The sequence below is a fragment of the Ochotona curzoniae genome, unplaced genomic scaffold (assembly GCF_017591425.1).
Source record: "Ochotona curzoniae isolate NIBS_2020 unplaced genomic scaffold, NIBS_Ocur_1.0 contig_1, whole genome shotgun sequence".
Classification (NCBI taxonomy): domain Eukaryota; kingdom Metazoa; phylum Chordata; class Mammalia; order Lagomorpha; family Ochotonidae; genus Ochotona; species Ochotona curzoniae.
The window spans coordinates 33,202,721-33,224,077 of NW_024464918.1; the positions used below are offsets into that span (position 1 = coordinate 33,202,721).

At 43.6% G+C, this 21,357-nt stretch overlaps 1 protein-coding gene across 1 annotated transcript in view; it reads right to left on the reverse strand.

Moving 5' to 3' along the window:
* Positions 1-21,357, reverse strand: part of FBN2 (fibrillin 2) — a 186,976-nt gene that overhangs the window by 57,344 nt on the left and 108,275 nt on the right. Inside the window, exons 17-26 of the mRNA XM_040976392.1 lie at positions 21,242-21,295; positions 19,602-19,727; positions 17,666-17,791; positions 13,430-13,549; positions 7,678-7,815; positions 7,128-7,178; positions 6,561-6,686; positions 5,159-5,386; positions 4,594-4,719; positions 332-460 (exon numbers count right to left, since the gene is read on the reverse strand). Coding sequence (XP_040832326.1) covers positions 332-460; positions 4,594-4,719; positions 5,159-5,386; positions 6,561-6,686; positions 7,128-7,178; positions 7,678-7,815; positions 13,430-13,549; positions 17,666-17,791; positions 19,602-19,727; positions 21,242-21,295 — 1,224 coding nt within the window. The remainder of the gene's footprint in view (positions 1-331; positions 461-4,593; positions 4,720-5,158; positions 5,387-6,560; positions 6,687-7,127; positions 7,179-7,677; positions 7,816-13,429; positions 13,550-17,665; positions 17,792-19,601; positions 19,728-21,241; positions 21,296-21,357) is intronic.

The window sequence follows — 21,357 nt, forward strand, 5'->3', positions numbered from 1 at the left end:
TCAAAGAAAATCGGAGGGCTACCAGGTTGGGAGTATCAAATGAGTCGGCAACAACACGGAACTATGGAAAACAATATGGGGTGAGCATGGCAGGAGGCAAATTTTGGGGTTATCACACAATGCCATTATTCCTTACAAATCAATTCCCCCTGAATGTAGATGTCAGATCCCACGAATAAGCACAATTTGGTCTTATTATCTCACTGCCCCTAAGGGAGCAAGGGGCTGCAGCTAGTCTCCTCTCTGTCCACCATGACCCCGTGCAGGGCGTGCTGCTCTCCCAGCAGAGGATGCAGCGCAGGGGAGTGTGAGCCCGGGCTGCCGCACTTACCCATACAGTTCTTCATCATCATGAACCCGCTCTCGTAGCCATCGAAGCACTCGCACTCAAAGCTGCCCGGCGTGTTCACGCAGACTCCACTGCCGCACAGGTCAGGGGAGATCCTGCATTCGTCGATGTCTGATCCCCATCGGTGAAGAGAAAGACAAAGGTCACTGAGAGAAGGCAGCATTGCAGGCCAGGGCCTTTCCTGGCAAAAGGCTGCATACTCGGAACCCTGGGGAAATCAGGGTCTGACACTAGGCATGGGGCTTTAGACATGTCCCTTCCTTTAAGTGCCAAAACTGTCACAGCCAACTGGCAGGTGGTGCCTTCAAGAGCCCTGGAATTCTGGACTTCCCTTGGTGGCTTAGAAATGGTAACAGGGCTGAACCAAGCTGCTGCTGCAGTAGGGCTGCGTGAACTGGTGCGGCAGGCAGCCAAGGCAGCACCCCAGGCTGAATGTGCCCCCAAGGTCCCCAGCTCTACTACAGCACTCATGTGCCTTGGACACCTGGGGCTGCCTCTGGGGAGGGATGGCTGGCTGACTACACAGGCGGTGCTCACACCCACTCTACCCAGAGATGAGAGTGCACAGCCAGCGCAGGGCTCTGGGCCTCAGCCCCAGCTGCTTCTGTGTCATGTTCTCTTGTGAAAGACTTACTAAGAGAAACACGGTACGGCTCTCACTTTTTCTATACTATAGCAAACTGTCTACTACATGAGGAATCTTAATCTCCACGAGCAGGATGCTCAGAGAAAGGTCCCATTCCTGCAATTTAGATTTTTCAGTGCCAGCGTTGTGATGCAGTGTGGTAAGTGGTCACCCCTGACTGTGGCATCCCATGTGAGCGCCAATCTGAGCCCTAGTTACTCTGCTTCTGCTCCAGCCCCCGGCTAATGTGCCTGAGAAGGTAGCTGAAGATGACACAGGTAGTTTGGGCCCTGTTGCCCATGTGGGAGACTGGGATGGAGTTCAAAGTTGCTGGCCATGCCCTGGCCATGCCCTGGCCTCGGTGGCATTCTGAGGTGTGTGTGCAGCGGGGGCTGGGGGAGCGGTGACTCAGCAGGTGGCAGATCGATCTCCTCTAACTGTAATTCTGCCTTTCAAAGAAATATGTAAGAACTTTGAAAGTAAAGATGGTTGTAGAGAAGTCATACCTTTGTAGGTTACAAAAATATGACGTACTGAGCCTCTTTTGCTACAGTGGAAAGAGCTTCTCTCATGCCCCGGTTCATCTTAAGTGTGTGGTTTGTCTATGAGAGGATTTGAGTGACTTGTGGAACACACTCTCACAGGAGTCTCACTTCCTGCTTCTCTCCCACTGCCAGCCTTTCTACAACTATTTCCTTAATCACAGGCTGCCTTTTTTTTTTTTTCTAAACAAAACAAATGCTTCCTTTAAACAAAAGACCAGAATTTGCCAACTACAGCAATGTGCACACGGATTCTCTTTCTGTCCATCGGTGATGGGAAGAGCTGCCTCAGGAACAGGGGAACAGGGACAACTTCCAGCTGCTGTGAGGCGGTGGACACTGCACAGTGCAGACGACGCCTCTGAGCACAAGGTTCCTGGGTGCAGATCGGAGCCCTTTACCCACCGCTGGCTGGTCCTGTGGGACCTCATGTCCTTTTGCCTTGTCTCAATTCCCTTCCCTGTAACAGAATTCGTAGAATTCTGAGAATCAGTTCATTGCTGAGTGTAGACAATGGTGCTGTCTCCTAGAGAAGCACTGTTAACTCTCGGTAAACAAGCCGTATGCTGGAGGCCAGCAGGTTCAGCAGCTACTGTGCACTGGTGTCCCTTACACGCACCGGCTGTTCTGCTTTCAATCCAGCTTCCTGCTAACGCACCTGGGAAAGCAGGGCACCCCAACACCAATGTTGGGAACCTGGATTATAGTTCCTGGATTCTGTCTGCCTGTTGTTGCCATTAAGGAATAAATCACCATGCGGAAAAACTCTGTCTTTCTCTCTCTCTCTGTAACTCTGACTCCTAAATAATAAAATATTTTCAAAAAGTGGCATTTCAGAGGGAGAAACATTGGGTCTGGTCCTTGAAGGCTGGACACGAATTCTAGCTATACAGGGGATAGCTTTGTGACATAGCAAGTCGAGCCATGGCCTATGATGCCAGGATCCCACACGGGCCTCCGTTCATGTTCCAATTTCTCCATTTCCAATACAGCTCCCTGCGGATGGCCTGGGAAAAGGAGCAGAAGATGGCCTAAGCTTCTGAGTTCCTACTACCCACATGGGAGATCTGGAAGAAGCTTGGGCTCCTGGCCTCACCTGCACCAGCGTTGGCCTTTGTAATCATCTAGGTAGTGAACAGGCAGATGGAAGATCTCATTCTGTAATTCTTTCAAATACACAAATCTTAAAAAAGAAAGAAATCCTAGCTCAACAGACGTGGAACAGAGACGCCAGAGACAGAGCACACAGCTGAAGCAATGCGTTCTGAGATCGTCAGCTGTAGATGCAGAGTGCAGAGCTGATGAGAGCTGATGGGGACAGCTAGAGGGGCAGGGTCACCAAGCGTGCTGGACATGGAGCAGATCTCTGTGTTGGTGGTGAGGAAGGCAGCTGGACATCACCTATGGAATTTCACACCCTACTGCCAAAGAGGGTAGTGCTGCTCATAAGCGTCAGTCTTGCACGGTTAAAGGAGAGTGTCAGAGACGACAAGGGACTCTGCCAAGGTCATTCCCACAATGGGAGATGAGGGTCATGTTTTGCAGCCTTTGTTTAGGCCCTGGGATGACCTGTGTCAGTGTATGTGGCTCTGTGGGAAGTAGCTGCAGACCTGACTGGGAATGACTAAGCCAGTGCAGGGTTGGCCAATACAGGTCAAGGGGAACATCTGCCATGGTATTTTTGTAAAAGTGACTCAACAAAAGTTGTTTTTCAGGAGTATGCAGATGTGACTGAGAGGGCCAAGTGGGAAACAGGATGGTAGATGGAAGACATAAAAGGGCAGAGGAACCCTGCTGAGCCTATCTAGAGGCCAAGGCGAAGGAACCAGTAAAACAGAGGTGTATTCCCTGCTGAGCCGGAACCTGGAGCTGGAGGAGGGCAGAGGAAAGAGCAGCAGAGTGACTGCAGAAGGGGGACCAGCATCACCTCTGAAACCAGAGCCAAACGGAGTCTTACAAAGGAGGATGCCGTGTGAGAGGATGCCGGCCATCCATGATGGAAGGGGCAGGCAGGGCTATGCAAGCCAGCCCAGGAAGTCTGGGAGCCAAGTAAAGGGGACTCAGGAAGGGTGCAGGGGTGAAGGACTGCTGCTAAGCAGTGAGAAGATCCGGGCCAGTGAGTACAGGGGTCTGTCGGTTCTCCTTATACCCTCTAGGGAGACACGACAATGAGATAGTTGCCATGAAGGCAAAGCCGAGAGCCAAGGCAGAGGACTCAGACACAGCTGTCAAACGCAAAGCAACTTCATGGCACCACAAAGAGAAGAGGAAACTCCAAAGAGAGCATGAATGGAGCAGTGGGGCTGGGCACTTGGCACAACAGTTTAAATACCACTTAGGACACCTGCATGCCATATCAGGGTGCCCGGCTGGGAGGCCAGACTCTGCTGAAGTGCATCCTGGGAGTGCTGATGACCTGGGTAGTTGGGTCCCTGTTGCCCACAAGGGGAGCCTGGGTCGGGCTCTGGGCTCTTAGCTTTGGCCTGACACGGCAGGCTGTTTCAGTACCTAGAGAGCAACCTAGAGGACAGAAGATCTCTATGTGTATCTGTTTCTGTTTTCTTGTTCTCTTTCAAATAACAGAAAAACAAAGTTCTGAAAATAAGACCTTGGAGAAGTGCTCAAGTGTTGGGGTAACTAAATAAAAAAATGTGCGACTTCAAATGTTTTCAAACTAAAAGGAATGGTCACGTCTGCAGGCGGTGAATGAAGCCAAATTATTGAGAATACTGTTTACAGATGAGGAAAACATGGTAAGTTCTCTATCACAAGATTTCAAATTTCCATAAACGAAAAAGTTTCTATGACTGCTGTGGCTTCAACATGCTGTCCTCCAATATTTCAGAAAGCATATGTTCATGCCACTCCTGTATGCAAGACAAAAACAACATTTTGTGCTCCTTTGAAGCTCTCCCATAAGTTTGCTGGGGCAACTCAGGTAAGAGCGTAGTAAAGACAAAAATAAAAATTTCATACACTGGGGACGTGAAGGGTATTAAAAGGTAGCGCTTTTGCACAGAGCACAGAGTCAAGGTGCCAAGGCTTATCTACCAAAACAGAAGCCCCCACCACCTCACCTGTGCAGTTCCTTTCCTCCAAGTCCAGGGCAAAGCCACTGTTGCAGCGGCACTTGAAGCTCCCGATGGTGTTTCTGCACTTGCCATAGGTGCACATCCCGGGGAAGGCTTTGCATTCGTTGATATCTGCAGCAGAATAAAGCTGCACTGTAGTGCTGGTTGGTACCAGCAAATTAGCTCACCAAGTTAATGCAGAATGATCATGCACCCAGGGAGGGTCAGGGTGGCATTCAGTGCTAGCACTGACACCACAAGGTGTCCACTAGGAAAATGATTCTATATTCTCAACAGAGAAGTCTGAGCCCCTGGTGTCTGACCACCTGTCTTTAAAAGACACAGGGTCAACGAGCCTTGTGCCATGGATGCATCTCCCGCGGTGCAATGGGCAGCAGAGGAGCAGCAGAGGGAATAAGCTGTCTCTTCTTCAGTTCTGCCCTGGGTGCAGAAGAGGCTGCCCACCAATCCATTTACCAAAGAAAGCAAAGACCAAATTAAACTTTTAAGGCTAAGCCAGTTCTCTGACACATGTGGATATTATGTATTGGTGCAAATGGGCCATGGTTACCTTTGTAGAACGGCCGTCCCGTCAGAACGTCCCCTCTGTTGGCAAAGCCAGGTCCCCGGGGGCACAGGGCCTCGTACTCCTTGGTGCCAGGCTTGGGGCACTCCTCGCACTCAGTGCCCCAGGCAGCCCCCACAGCGCAGCAGCAGGCGTCCATGCGGAACTTGCCGGGGACAGGGTGGATGCACTCATCTTCATCCCACTTCAAGAAGCACTGCTCCGTGCGGATGTCTGCAGAGAGAGCACAGCCCCGGGTGCCCTGTGAGCTGCGTGCTCTCTGGACACGGGCATGCTACAAGTCCTACAAACTATTTTTTTATTTTAACTTGAAAAATACTATAAATTTAAACATTGAATATAACAGTGTGATTGTTTATGCCTGACTACAAGTTTAAATTTCAAACACAGGGGAGAGTGGCTTGGGATGACCTTTCTCCACATCTGAGCTCTGGGTTTGAGCCCTGATTCCACTTCTGATCCAGTTTCCTGCTAACGCATACTAGGGTGGGGATACAGAGAGGAAGAGTCGGGGGTACAACAGGTGATGGTTCATGCGACTGGATTCCTGTCACCCACACTAGGAACACTAGGAGACCCACACTGAGTTCCATTCTCTTGGCTTCAGCTCAGCCTAAGCCTTTCTTTCCCTGTCTTCACATTTCAAGTAAATAAAACAATTTTTTTGGAAAATTTAAAAGTTTCAAATACAAATCTATGCAAAAGTTCATTCAATAACCCCTAAATTTGCTATCTTATAACTTACTGGGAAGAATTTCAGGTAAGCAAAAACAGTGCTCTGCGTATGTAAAAAATGTAAAATTCATAGAACTCAGGCTAACACGACTCACATTGCTCTCCCACAAAATGGGGTGTTGAGAGAACACATTTGCTCATTTTAGATCTTTAGGAAATAAAGCATTAATAAAATTTAAGCTCTGAAGTAGGTAATAATAAAAAAAAAACGGGCAGGATAAGTCAGTGTTTCCAAACAGGAATGACCTAACTGCCCAGTACCTGCCTGGGCATGCTTCACTGCAGCTGATGAATGTCCACTTTGCAAACATCAGTCTCTAGTCGTCACCCCACGTTTGTAACATGCAATCTTTTCTTAATTAAATGTGGAAGATTGAAACTGCCTGAAGTACAGCATTACAGAAAATAAAACCTCACAGACAGGATCAACTCAGCATGAAAGGTTCCATTTAAATGCTCTCACTTTTAAAACATCTTCTAGGGATGTTCCCCAACACATCTTGGTGAAGACAAATTTTCCCAAGATCAGATTCAATGGCTTTGAATTGGCCACTGCCCAAAGGATAAAATAAAAGCAAAAACTGAACAATAAAAACAAAACAAAAAAAGTGGGCTGTTTTATGTCTAAAATGCATGAGCACATGAGTCTTACCCAAACATACGCGGCCAGTTCCATCCAACGTGAGGCCTTCCGGACACTCACAGTGAAAAGATCCTTGGCTGTTGACACAGCGTCCATTTGGACAAACGCCAGGAAACACCTCACACTCATTAACATCTGCAGGAAAATGGAACAAGCAGAGGATGAAGATGTCACCAAAAGAAATAGCAGGTGTAGCCTTATTTCCTGTATGTAATACACTGTGGATTACTACTTGAGTTAAGCTGAAACATTCCATAACCTAGCCACCCACTTTCCTAGGCGCCAGCTGCAAAAATGACCACAGCCTGGTCGATCTCTAGAACACAACCCAGACAGGCTCCCTTGCCAGCTCGACTTTGCCGGAAACACTGGTGATGTCCTTATGAGATTCACCCAACTGTGTCAGCAGGAGAAACGGAAAACTCTCAGCTGGTTCCTCAGACTACTACGCCTACGTACTTGGTGATGATGCGGAATGCTTTCATTGTAGTGTTCAGCTTTTAAATAAATACCCCCTGAGCATGAGAGTTAATATTACTTTCATGTACTGCTCCTGAATAATTTCAATGTACTCACCTTCACAAGTGACGCCTTTAACCCTGGCAAATCCTCTGGGGCATGCTGCATCTGTAAGAATAAGGGGACCCACTTTCACTCTGTTATCAAAGAAAGCACGATTGGCTTACGCTCAAGGGATAGATGGACGGAATAAAAGCTGAAGGTGAGATTCTGGAGACTGGATTTCACCCATGCCCGCCTCAGTGCAGCAGAGAGCAAGGCTTGCTGCAGGAACTCTGCAGGTGCTGACCCTCAAGGAGAGTCTCATCCTTCCTAGAACTCCCTTTTGCTTCCACTTTGGCAACCGGATGACAAGTAAAGACTCCAGGGACTGAGCCATCTTCTCCCACTAGGACTCTGGGGAACACCACTCCTCGGTAATGGGGTTTTAGCTGCCTCCTCTCCATTAGGCCTGCTTAGAGTCCAAGAAGGGGATAAACTTAGCCAGAAAAGGCAACATATGATGCTATGGTCTTCCTTCCAAGGGAAATTCAGTGTGAAGATGTGCCCTCCTTAAAGGGGAAGCCTTCCATGGAGATGCCCCAAGGCCCTTGCACCTGGCTCCTACCTAGTTCACACCGCTCACAGGGGCTCCCCCACGCTGCTCCAAGGGTGGCACAGCATTCGGATTTCAGAGTGGCTCCATTAATATTCACCTCACAGCGGTTGTCCTGGATGTTGAGCCAGCATGTCCCTTTCAGGCTGTCTGAAAAGAAATAGGAAAGGTTCGAGGCCTCTTATTTTCGAAGAAAAGCTTAATTCAGGTGGATACATTGAAGGTATTATTATAGAGTAAAAAACACTATATTATAACACAGTGTTATTTTAAACTTTTCATAGCATATCCTTCACAGTCCATGTTACGTATATCCATAAAACACTCATGAAAGAAATGATCACATACACAGCTAAGTGGAAAGATATTCCTAGTGTAAGATTAATATCATAATACTATTGTTCATGCCACCTAATGATTTAACCTACAGAATCAATGCAATGCCTACCAAAGTACAAAATACTGATGATGTTCTTTACAGAATTAGGAAAAAAAAATCCTAAGAATCACATGGAACCAGCAAAGCTCTGGGAGAGCCAAAGCAATCTTCAGCTAACAAGTTAGGGGCATCACAATACTTGTTGAAGCTAAGGTGACAAAAACAGCATAGCCGTATCATAAAACACACAGGTCAACAACTCAGATAACAGCCTTTTCAATAAATGATGTTGGCAAAACCACACATTCATGGACAGGAGAATGCGACTAGATCACCATGTCTCACCATGTACAAAAGAATGAACTTAATGTAGAGCAAAATCCCCAATGTAAAACCTGAAACCATGAAACTGCTAGAAGAAAACAGAGAGGAAACACAATGGAGGTATTTTGGGTGAGACCCCAAAGGCACAGTCATCAGAGCAAGGCAAATCAAAAGCACAATGAAATGCCACCTCATCTCTGTAACCATGGTATTACAAAAACGCAAAGTGAGAAGTACTGATTGGAGTATGGGACAATGAGAACTCTTACATATTGTTGGGTAATGTAAATTAGTACTCTCACAATGGAATACAGTATTGAAAGCTTAAAAATCTAGACAAAAAAAAAAAAGACAATATAATCCAGCGTCCCTATTACTGGGTTTGTATCTAAAAGATCAGTAATCATAGTAGCAAAGACATATGTTCCTCTCCATATTTACTGAGCACTTTTCATATCCGTCAAGGTAAAGAATCAACCAGTGCATCCTGAGAGGAATAAACAGGATGAATATAAGGTAAATACATACAATGAAAAAACTCCTTGGCCACCAAAAACAAACAAACAAAACAAAGAAACTCCCTAGAAGAAAATTCTATCATTTGTAGCAAAATGTGTGGAACAGGAAGACATCATGTTTAATCAAATCAACCAGACACAGAAATACAATTACGGCAGTCCTCCCTAATAAAATAAAACTCAATCTGCACACAGCATGGTGATTATCAGAGGCTGGGTGGTGTGGAAATGTAATATGCTTACATATCTCATTATGTATATCCTATATGACATGGTAGTTAATACAATTATATTTACTGACATCCTCAGACAGGATTGGGGACTGTTTTAACTTGCAGGTCATATAAAGCCATTATACTCATCTGATATGGCTCTGCCTTGGCAAATGCGGGTGGGACGTGAAATTCAACAAATCTATACCAGGTTCACTTTTAAGTTGCATGTTCCAGTCTGTGAATGGTGCTATAAATAACCAAATGTCTTCGAGGCAGATCGAAAGTTCTCCAGCCCAGTTCTAGGAGAAGGCACTGTTCACCAAAGTTTTTATGGTGAAACTTAGAAACACGGTGCATAATTATGATAACAGCATCATTTGTGTTAAAAATATTCCTAAGAATTATCTTTTATGATAAGTGCTTTGATATTTAGACGTTTATCAAATAAAACTCAAGTAATAATCTCTTTTCAGACTCTCCAAATCAAATTGAAGTACCTCCGTATAATAGTGTGATTTTTAAAATATTTATCCTATGTACATTTATAGGAAAAATGGGCAATGAATCTTTCAGTGATATAATACATTTTTCAAGTGGACAATTAATAAATGATTGTTAACTGATTTTTTTTCAAAGCACTGATAAGGAATCCAATCAGAGTAGACCTGACAAACAGTAACTGGTTCAAGGAAATCACAAGTAAAGTTCTCCTTGTACAATTGTGACTCTCAGGTGCGCATGCACAGTATCTCAAGGTCCCTGTTAAAATGCAAACTTGGAAGTCTCAGTGGTGTAGTCCAGGTTCTACACTTGCTGTACTTGCTCAGGCAATTCTGATGCAACACAACTTGGTCAACATAGTGCCTGTGGGGTCGGAAACCAACCAAGAAAGCACGCAGAAACTACCAGAACCATCCAAAAGAAATAAAATGGTGATTTGGGTTGTGAGCTGTTGGTGGGAAGGAGGGATTGAATATTTATCACAGAATAAACTTCAAGTAAAATTAATGGGTTTGCTTATGGATTTGATGTTCAACTTGAGGAAAAGGCATCAAGGATGACACCAAGTCAGTGGGTGGCAACAGGAGAAGTGGAATTTTTATTAGCCAAGATGGAGGTGCTTGAGAAGGTAAGAACCAGGCTTCTAGAGGGATCCCTGGGGGAAGAAGGTAAAAATCTGGCTTTGGACAATGAAATTCTAAAACATCTGCGTGGAGAAGCTGTGCACACTGCTGGAAGTACAAGTCTGGGAATAAGGGGAGAGTCAGGATGCAGCAGTGACTTTGGGAGCCGATGCAGACGCATCTAGGGATGGACAAAATGAAGCCAAGTAGGTCATGGACTGACTGTGGAATGCCACGTACCAGAAGGCAGAACAAGGAGACTTAACAAAGGAAAATGAGAGAAGCCTAGAGAAGAGATCTGAGAGGACACAAATGAACAATCTGAGGAGAGGGAGCTGCACTGCACCAGACAGTGGGATCAGCTGCTGACGGGAACAGGAGCAGATTCCTGGGTGCACAGCAGGATGTGGCTGCCCTGAGCACCTCCGTGCACACGCTAAACAGGGTGCAGACCCAACCACAGACAAGAAAGATCAGTTTACACCACATGTGCCGTCGAACCACAGCTGCGCAACACAGGATGGATTAGACACATCTATGGTCCTACTACATTTAGTTGTATAATCTAGAGTTCAGAAATATTTCTATACAATTTGCATAGGAGTTTAGATTTTATGTATATATATATAGAAATACATATATATACTTAGAAATATATATATATTTAGTATATATATTCTTAGATATATATATCTTGGTATATATATATATATATAATACTTCAGACTTTCTATATACTATATGTTTAGAAAGTCTGAAGAACAGATCCTAAACCCTGAAATAGTGCAAAATTAGTTGGATACAAAGAATATTTCAGAGTACAGATTTTGCACATTCCAAAATTTTTACTTAGTTCAACATTTAGACATTTGTACTCTGAAAAAGCTGCAGGCAATCTCTTTAAAAAAATAACAATGGATGGACACCAGCACGATGGCCTAGTGGCTGAATCCTTTCCTTGCATCCACTGGGATCCCAAAGAGGCACCTATTCATGTCCTGGCTGCTCTACTTTCCATCCAATTCACTGCTTGTGACCTGGGAAGGCTGTGGAGAACGGTGCACGACCTTGGGACCCTACACAAATGTGGGAGACCTGAAGGAGGCTCCTGGCTCCTGGCTTTGGATTGGCTCAGCTCTGACCGTTGTGGCCGCAAGAGGAGTGAACCAGAGGATTGAAAATGTTTTTGTGTCTCCTTCTCTCTTTATGTCTACCTTGTCAATAAAAAAAATAAAATGAATCTTTAAAGAAAACACATGGGCCCAGCATGATAATCTAGTGGCTTAAAGGCCTCACCTGACATACACTGGGATCCCATATGGGCGCAGGTTTTAATTCTGGTGGCCCTGCTTCCCATTCAGCTCCCTGCTTGTGGCCCGGGAAAGCAGTCAAGGATGGCCCAGAGTCTTGGGACCCTGCACCTGCATGGGAGACCCAGAAGCAGCTCCAGGCTCCTGGCTCAGTTCTGCTTAGCCTCAGCTGTTGCAGCCACTTGGGGAGTAAATCGTCATATGGAAGACCTTCCTGTCTGTCTCTCTTCCTCTCTGTATATCTGACTTTCCAATAAAAATAATACAAATAATACATGGATGATCTCTCCTATATATTGCTATTTATTGTTTTTTTTTTTCCCAAGTAGAATTCCCTTATAAATGAAAGAAATAGATAAAGTCATGTCTAACCCTTAAAAATATTAGGTCAGTTTCTTTTTTAATAGATCCTGGCAAGGATATTTAATTGGAGTGTTATGAATGAATGAACACAGTTAACATGCTGAGTGAGAAAAATTGGTGGTATTTAGTAGTTGGCAATTTGAAGAATGACATAATGACTTGGGTGTAAAAAAAAGTCTTTGTTCTTGTTTCATTAATAAATGTAAGGACAACAGGCCAAAAGAATATAAATCTAGATGATGAAGAGAAAACTCAGATATCTTTGATGCTCAGGTGGCACGCAGATTTTGTTTTCCGAGACATTAATGAACTGAGGTTGAGTTCATTTCCTTTGCATAATGACTCCATCTAAGCTGGAAACTGTACCTTAGAAAATCCGTTTCTGCCTCACTCATTCCAATCCCAACTCCTAATCCAGGACCAACGCTCCAGCCAGATGACATCTATTTCTAAACACAGAGAGTTGAACAAAGCTCCTGTTTCACTGTATTTCCTATCTCACTGGGAAGCCACGGGTAAGGCTTTCACTGGTCATCTCGTACTTGGCATTTTTGTTCATTCAACAGACTTATTTCTAGACAGTATTTAGCTGAACAGTTGGCATCAAACACACTACTGAATATCCTATTGTCCTTAGCACATATTAAATGAAAAGTCAGCTTGGCTAAGGAACAGGAAACAAAATCTGCCAGACTATTTGGCACTGTAAAAACGGAAACCTCTTTGTAAATATGTACAAGTGACAAGCAGTTAATGTTAAAGATGGATATTAACTAAAGGCAAGGATTGTGGTATGCTCACTGAGTGCAGACATTAGAAAGAAGGAAAAACTACTAACATTACTGGATTATTTTTTCCCTTACACATGAATTTTCCATATAATAGATTAGACTAACTTGATTTGTGTCCTGCATCACTGTTAAGAATGGACTTTCTATGTTGAGATACATTAAGATATCCTAGTTAAGGAGTTCTGGAATCTTTCTTCCCTGGAGATTTCCAAAAGTGGGGGAAAAAAGTATTATTTTCTGCTCTTTGGAGTCTATAAATTCATGATTGGTGGGAGAAAGGAAAATATAGCAAATTTCCTCTCTGAGTTTAAAATCTTCAAATTTCTGTCTTCTTAAACTGAATCCAACTCCCATCCCATTTCTGTTTACCAACGAAGGTTGTTTATAAGAAGTATGCAGTGGGGATTTGATTGTATCAACGCCTATGGCTTTTTTTTTTAAGATGAAAAATACATGTGGTTGCGCATGTGTGAGCAAGAGGTATGGAAATACTTATAATTTAACAGTAGACTATGTTTACTGATTTAAAGAGGAAATTCTGGAATCTATCAAAATTTAGGAGGTGGTGTACTTTACACAATTTACTGTGTTTTAATAGCCCCAGATTGTTACCTTGTAATTCTGTCCTTTTTATTATTCAGGAGGAGGTCCGAGGCGTGCGCTTATCTCTGCTCTAACCATTCCCAACACAGATCACGCCTGCGCAACAGCACTGAACCAGTTCTCAGTAGGAATCTTACCAATACAGATCAATCCTGTGGAGCTCAGTTTGCTGCCAGGGGAACATTCACAGTTGAAGGATCCAAGGTTGTTCCTGCAGGCCCCATTGACACAGGGGTTGCTTTCACATTCATTTACGTCTGTAATGCAGAAGGAAAAGATTGTGTTACAACAGCCATGTGTTTCTGGAAAATATTATTCCAACAAGCCACACTATGCCAGAATGTCTGGTAATTCTGGCTCTTGTGATTTTAATATGGGTCTACAAGGCATAAAGTGAATGGTGAATGGGGACTGGAGATCCACACATCTACACTGGCGGGGGCTCAGGAGACGCACAAGGATCAGCCTGCTGGGACAGGGTGCAGTATGTCCTTCAATAGGGGACTGCAACTTTACGTTCTTTGGTTAAGTTGTAATGACATTAAGATGTAAACGAGGTGCAAACACAGGTTGGTTGGCATTCACAGTCCCATGATTCTCAACACCAAAGGAAAGCGCTGGCTGGCTTTCCCTCCAAATGCCTGCACACATAGGGGACACGGGGACTCAGAACTCCACACGAAGCAGAGTTCTCCATCAGTCGGCCTGCCATCTCCTCCCTCTGCTGACCCTTTCCGTGTTCATGTTAAGTCTGCAAAGTCCTTTCAAACACAATTACTACTGGCAAAATGGAAATTCTTAATGAAGTTCAATGAATTACACAGTCCGCCATAATCACTAATATTATTCCAGGCCTCAAACCTCAGATCATCATCAAACAATTCCTGCAGATAGTCACAAGCGAAGGGGATTCCAGCACGCTTATGTTCTCAAGTGGTGACCAAAGAAAACGTCAGGCCTGTAAAGTTAAGTAGTTTAACACATGTGCTAATGAAAAATAAACAGAAGCTTCAACTAAAGGACTAGAAACACTACCAAAGGCACTTTCCACATAAATTCAAGCACTTCATTTAAAAAGGGGCACACAGATTTCTTCTGTTGGTTGGTTAATTATCTGTAATGGGGCACTCCCCCAACACATTTTACATTAAACTCTAGGGTTTCTGAGCTCACCAGAAACATTTCATTACATGGAGGAAAGCATGTGGACAGCGAAGCAAAAAGCTGAAGTGTTTACTCATAAGCATCTCTGGTCAAATCGGAACTAAGCTGATCCCAGAAGGGCAGGGCAGGAGACTCGAAACGCAAACCTGAGAACTCAGGAAGCAGGTATCACTACTTCAATAATTTTCAAGAAGTATATATGTGCTAATTTTATTCTTGGAATATGCATTGTTTCTGAAATTACGAATGTATTTTAATATCAGGTTATTTTTAGTGAGAAAAAAATCCCTTTCAAGACAAATACAAGATTCTGTAAACACAGTATAGACTGATAATAAAAACATCTAGTTTGCTGCAGTGAAGTTTCTCTAAGGAACTATAGAAACAAAAAGGAAGCAGGTAACTAATTTTTAAGAAAGATCACATATAATTCTAATTTCATCTGTCACAAATCCTTCTCTTTGAAAAATGTCATTATCATATTTTACAAACATGTATTTGAAATCAAACAATTATGAACTCAAAAGGTATAAACATGTGAAGTGACAACTACAGATCTCAGCTACTTAGTTTTCCTTTAAATATAATGTTTTTATGTTAAAAATGTCATGGAATCAGGAATTGAAACAGTTCACTGTACATTCCTGGAAACGAACTTCAAAGCACATCTGGTTTACATTTAACCAGTTATGTCACTGGAAACACAATCTAAACCACAGGGCTTGCTGTAAAAATTTTAACTTTCACAGGCTCTCAGAGCTCAAACAAAAAAAGTAAAGTTTTGCTAACTCTCATTTAAAATACAGATGCACTTTGCTCTCTTTATCATCACTGCTATTTATTATACATCTAAAAGAGCCTGTTGAAACCTGAATGCCAAACAGAATGAGCGAACATGGCAAGTACACAGAGGGAAACCTAGGCTCTGCAATAAAGCTGCTGCTCACTCCCCATCCGCTGAAGGAAGAACAGAAAGACGACAGCTGTTCCAGACAGACATACAGACAGGTTTTCTGTAGGAACATGACGGTGGACATCAGCTAAAGACCTGCGGGACTAGATGAGTGGCCTTCTGGTATACTGTTGCTTAAACATGAAACGAAATACAAATAAGTCAACAGTGGGTGTCCGGGTAGGGTTCTCATGGTAACTCCTCTTTGTCTCTGCCAGCGTTGGAAGGCCATGCTCTCTGTCGTTTCTCCTTATTTATGCAACGTGAGCTCCTTTCCGACTCATCGCGGATACCACACGAGTTTCCCCATTACAGAATGGGCTCACCCTCTGGACAAAAGCAGGGCCGCCAGCTCTTGGCAACTCTCACTGCTGCCTCCTTTGGAATGAATGCACCTCAATATTTACAGAATCACCTGGCCTCACACAGCTCCCACTCCTCCTACGTGCTCACGCTAGCAGGTGTCTTTTTGGGACTGTTGCTTTCCTTGTCAATGCTATTCACCTCCATCTTGTTAAAATGGAGGGAATCTCCACACAGGTGCCCCATACCCGCAGATACCACCCATCCTGCTGCCCCTTGAGGGTCTTTTTGTCAGACCTGATGGGTATGAACTGCTGCTACGTGACCATGTGACCAGGAAGCTGCTTTCCCTCTGCAGACTTGCCGCAACGTGATGTCACAGACTCCTACCCTCCACTAGATGCAGAGCCAATGGCTCAAGGGCGGGGGCATCAGGATGTGGAGTACACAGGCAAGAATCAAACATCCCATTTCCCTTCTCTCGCCCCTCCAAGGACATCATCTAGAAAATCTGCTTTTCTCAGAGCAATCCTGAAGGACAATAGCTGTTAACAACAGGAGCTGGGGCTAGAAAAAAGAAGGTCTATCGTTCAACTCATCTTTGAGGCCAAAGCCTGGCCCCTGCAGAGAGCCACGCCCCAGGTCATGAGAGCCACGCCCACGCCATGAGAGCCACGCCCATGCCATGAGAGCCACGCCCCACGCATGAGAGCCCACTGCCTGGCTATGCAGGTGGCTTTCCAAGTACCTGACTGCTCCGCCAGGGTTTGCCACAAAGCTGTGGACCCTGGGGAAGATGGTTTACCACAGGGAGGTTGAATGCCAAGCAATCCTCAAGCTTTCTGTGTTGAAGTCTTCTTGCCCTCCAGGCGAATGTCTTTTTGTCAGCGTTCCCTCCAGTTCAATCCCAACTCAGAACTGCGCTTTGTAACTGCCTTTCAGGAGCTTCAGCAGCGCTGTCTGTGTCTGGTTGCCCCGAATGTCCCAGAGTCCCTACTTTGTTCTGTTCCCAAGAATGCTTTGAAGTTCCACCGGGGGATGAGGGAATGTGCACATCTTTGTTGCATATTACTCTTGGCTATGGCATCACTTAGAAGCTAACAATCTGAACAGATAAAGAGAGGGCTGTTCCATAATAATTAAAAATAAAAGTATTTTGTTTCAATAGTTATTATTTGGCAGCAGCCATTACAGATTGTAAACCCAATGTTTCAAAACTTTCTTCTGTCTCACCACGCTTCTCAGCAGTGCAAGCTGTGTGAGTGAATTCGATGCTTACTGAAGGCCACATACTCAGTGATACCCACTGCTTCCCATCATCTGGGCACTCAGTATTTCAGAATAATCCGCAATGTGCCTACTGGTGGTTCTTCCCATTTAAGCTTCATGATCTATAAATCTCAACGATTCTCTTATAAATTGTCAAATGGAAAGGACACTCTTCTTAGGCTATACATTAAACTACTCTGGCCATTTTCATTTTAAATATTTTAAGCAACTATTCACTTTAAATATTTCCTGGGCTGTGCTGCTTCTTGAGTGTATCATTCATGTCGCCAATAACAGCAGCTGACTTTGCCGTTACAAGGCAATTCCCCAGGCCTGTGTGTGTTCTGTGGTTTGAAAAGGAGGAAAGCAAAGCAAACAAAAATCTGACATTCTATTTCAGCAAGTAAAACAATATGGCCCCCTTTTCATTTTCTTCTCATTTCAAAAGTTTGCTCCAAATGTTTCTGATATTATTTTATCTGAGTGGAACAAGACTGATGGTGTCTGTCTAAAACTGGCAGGTCAGCTGAAAGAGATTACAGAGACAATTCACGCATGTGTGGCACAGCCGCAAAGCTCGTCAAGATGTGACCGGGAAGGAGCTGCCCGCGTCGTCTCCCCTGCGGCCCAGCAGCAGCCCAGGGGACACCTCGGCGACTCTCCCCCCGCAGCCCCGTGAGCTCACCTTCACAGGTCTCCGTCTCCGTCCGGAACACATAGCCGGGCGGGCACGTGCAGCTGTAGCTCCCCGGCGTGTTCCGGCACAGCCCGTTATCACACAGCAGTCTGTTGACCAGGCACTCGTCAATGTCTGCGATGGACCAATGGAACAGAGAGAGAGACACGCCTAGTGAAGGTCTGCCACGGTGAGCGGCAGGGTTTTACTTCTGTTGCTTTTACTCCCTTATCCCTATCCCTTACTGCTAGCAAAGCCCTAGCAGTCCTCTGTCTTTTACTTCCTTTTTGTTCTGCCATGGATTTTATTGAAAATGTTATAAAACACCAATGGAACGTATCATAAAGCTAAACTAATTTGCCTATACACTTGCTTGCATATAATAAAAATAATAGAGGGTATTTGAAAATGTTTTTTCTGGCTAAAATTCTACAAAAGAGTGCATTAAACAGCAATGAGTCAAATGATACTAATTTTCCATTATGATTCTACATTGAAACAGCAGTTATCAATGGAAAACTAATGATGAATTCGGTATATTCCTTGAACAATTCAGAACAGCCAGAGAGGACTTCTAACGCTGCCATAAAGTGTTGCAACAAAGGGTGGGCATTTGGCCAAGCACTGAGACACTCATCTGCCACTTGGGAGATCCTGGGAAGCAGCTGTGACAACCCAAGTACCTGGGTTCTTGCCACACAGAAGGGAGACCTAGGCTGAGTACCCACACAGGGAGTGAATACTCAACTACAGGAACATCTCTTTCTCTGCTTCTTTCTTTTTGGGGGTGGGGGTGGGGTGGGCAGGGCTAGAGTGAGTTCACAGTGGGTAAAGCCTCTGCATGCAATGCTGGCACCGCCATGTGGGAACTGGTCTGAATTCTGGCTTTTCTAATTCTGATTTAGTGCCCTGCTAACAGCTTGGGGGAAAGGAAGATGATTCAAGTGCTTTGAACCCTGAGACTCATGTGGGAGACCTAGAAGAGCTTCCAGGCTTCTGGGTTCGGTTTTCCTGGCTTAGTCCTTGCAGCCATCTAGGGTGTCAAACAGGAACCAGAAAAAGTCTGTCTTTTTCTCTCCATAACTCTGGCTTTCAAGTAAACAGATACATCTTGTTTTAAAGATAATTTTTTAAAAGAAATACATTCTTATTTGACTTTTACCTTAAGCCTACACTTTCACTGTGCAACTTTCATCAACGGCATGAAGCAGCAAGCACACCGTGGCTTGGGGTGAAGAGTTCCTTTCACCTAAAGTATTTTCAGTACTGTCAGTAACAGTGACCCTCATCAAACAGTAGGGAAACTGAGGCTATAGAACACAGATCAGAGAACATATTCCAACTTCATCCCCTCTGATAATTTTTTGATGTTTTAATCTGATCTTTGTTCTTCATCTAATGTTGACCTATTATTTGGAAAAGCAGCACTATAGTTTGGGGACTGCATGGCTTTATAATGTTTTATCAAATGAGAAAAAGTAGATTTTTTTCCCCCAAATTGCACCAGTTTTCTTAACTACTTCTCCTTGCTAGCTAGAACTGTGTCGCTCAAAGACAATCTGACATTTACCTCCCCTGTATCTCACAGCATAACTCTTTTTTCAAAACAGATGGATTCACATGAGTGCTAATATCACATGAAAAAAAAAAAGCTGCACACACAAGGGGCCTTCCAAAAACTTTATGGAAAATATATAGTATGAAGACACGAGGTATGGCTTTCAGGAAAGTTACATGACTCTTTTCATTCCACCTTTACACAAAAGTTTGGAGGTTCCCACATAGAGACATATACATAATGAACAAGTGATGAGGACAAAGAAGGGCACAGGGCCACCTGCAGGAGAGGGTGCCGGAGGCTGGTCCTCTCCAGGGCTGCAGGCAGGAAAGGTAGCATCCCTTCTCAAACCGCCAGGGGAGCCTGGCCTGCTGACCAAGAACTCACCAATACAGTTCCTTCCAGAGGCGTCTGGTTCATAGCCACTGTTGCAGTTACAACGGTAACTACCACGCAGGTTTTCACAGATTCCATTGGCACATATATCAGGATCCAAAGCACATTCATTGATATCTGCATTAAATAATCAAGTTTAATGCTCACAAGTACTATACTGTTAACTGATAAATGCAGGTCTAACAAAGATCATTTATCACATCAAGTACTTAACACTGTAAACCCACAAACTGCATTTCCAAAAGGAAAAGGAAACCAAAACAAAAAAAAAGGACAAAATCAACAGATATATCATTGCCAAGTTAAAAAAAAATATTAAAAACCTGGCTGAAATTCAAAGCATTCAAATCATGCAACAGGCCCTTGTTCATGGCAAAATTTATTCAAAATATACAGGTTCTTGGCTCAAACTCTAAAGGAAAACTCAACTTGACAGGTGTTGGAATTATTCAAAAGAAAGACTTATTAGGGTGGCCTATAGAACTTTATGGTCTCTGAAGGTACAGAATGTTTCTATTTTATTATCCTATTTTTTTTTGCAGACAGCTAAATAAAATGATACCTAGTGGTTCTGGCTGTTGACAGGTGAAATTAAGGAAGAGAATTAACAGCTGTTTCAGAACACCATGTTTTCTAAAGAGTCATGGATAGGATGACATTGTTACCCAAGGCAGTGGATGTGAGAATGTTGCACCTGTTACATAACAACCAACATCCACCAATGGGCAGTTGGCTCTGCTCTAGGGTGTCACATGGGCCAACAGTAAAAAAAAGAAGAGTAGGCCCCAAATCAAATTTTAGATCATTGGGCTTGAATTCTGATGCTATCTTTTTTTTTTTTTTATAAGAATTTAAAATACTGTTGCTAATACTGCAACGTTTTTAGCCTTTTCATTTTATGCTTGGGAAACCTATACCTGTAAAGCTTTGCTTCTTTGGAATACTCATTGCAGAGATTCAACTGTTTGGGCAACTAATCTGTCATCTGTCTGAGCATTCTAAACAGAAAAGTAGAACAAGTGAAGATGAACTGTATCCTACAGCCTGAAATAACCATCAATCTGATGTGAGTCAAAATATACAAAAACTTTAAAATCACAAGTTTATATATGTACTTAAACGTTCGAGATTCAACACGGGGATTTTATAAACCACAACATTAAATTTAAAATGAGGAAACTTCAATGACTTGCTTCTTTAGTGGATGGAAACGCTTTAATATTCTTAGACATGGTTTCATAAACAATTCTAGTGTAGTATATTTCAAACTACATTCAGATTCAGATAGTTTCTAAAGACTTTCTTCTAACACAAACTGCATATTACTTTATATATATTTTTAAAAATATTTACCCCTTTAAAGAAATATAGATACTAAGTCTAGCTTCTTCTTAAGTGACAGCACCCCTGAAATCGCAGGTATAGTTAGTGACATTGTAACAATGTTACGTAAGATACTCAGTGAAAATGTACAGATTTAAATATCACTTATCATCTATGTACAACCACTGTTCCAGATGATCTACACTGCTGTATAGAGAATTTTCATATTAAACATCACACTCATATCATCATGATAAAGGCGCATGACTAACCATGTGGCATTTGTAAAACAGAATGAATGGAATTACCTCTTCCATCCACGGTGATGCCTACTCCACTGCTACAAAGGCCATGGAATTCAGCTGTTTGACACAAGAAAAAGGAACAGTAAGAAGGGTTTCCCATTCTCGTCACAGTCATTTAC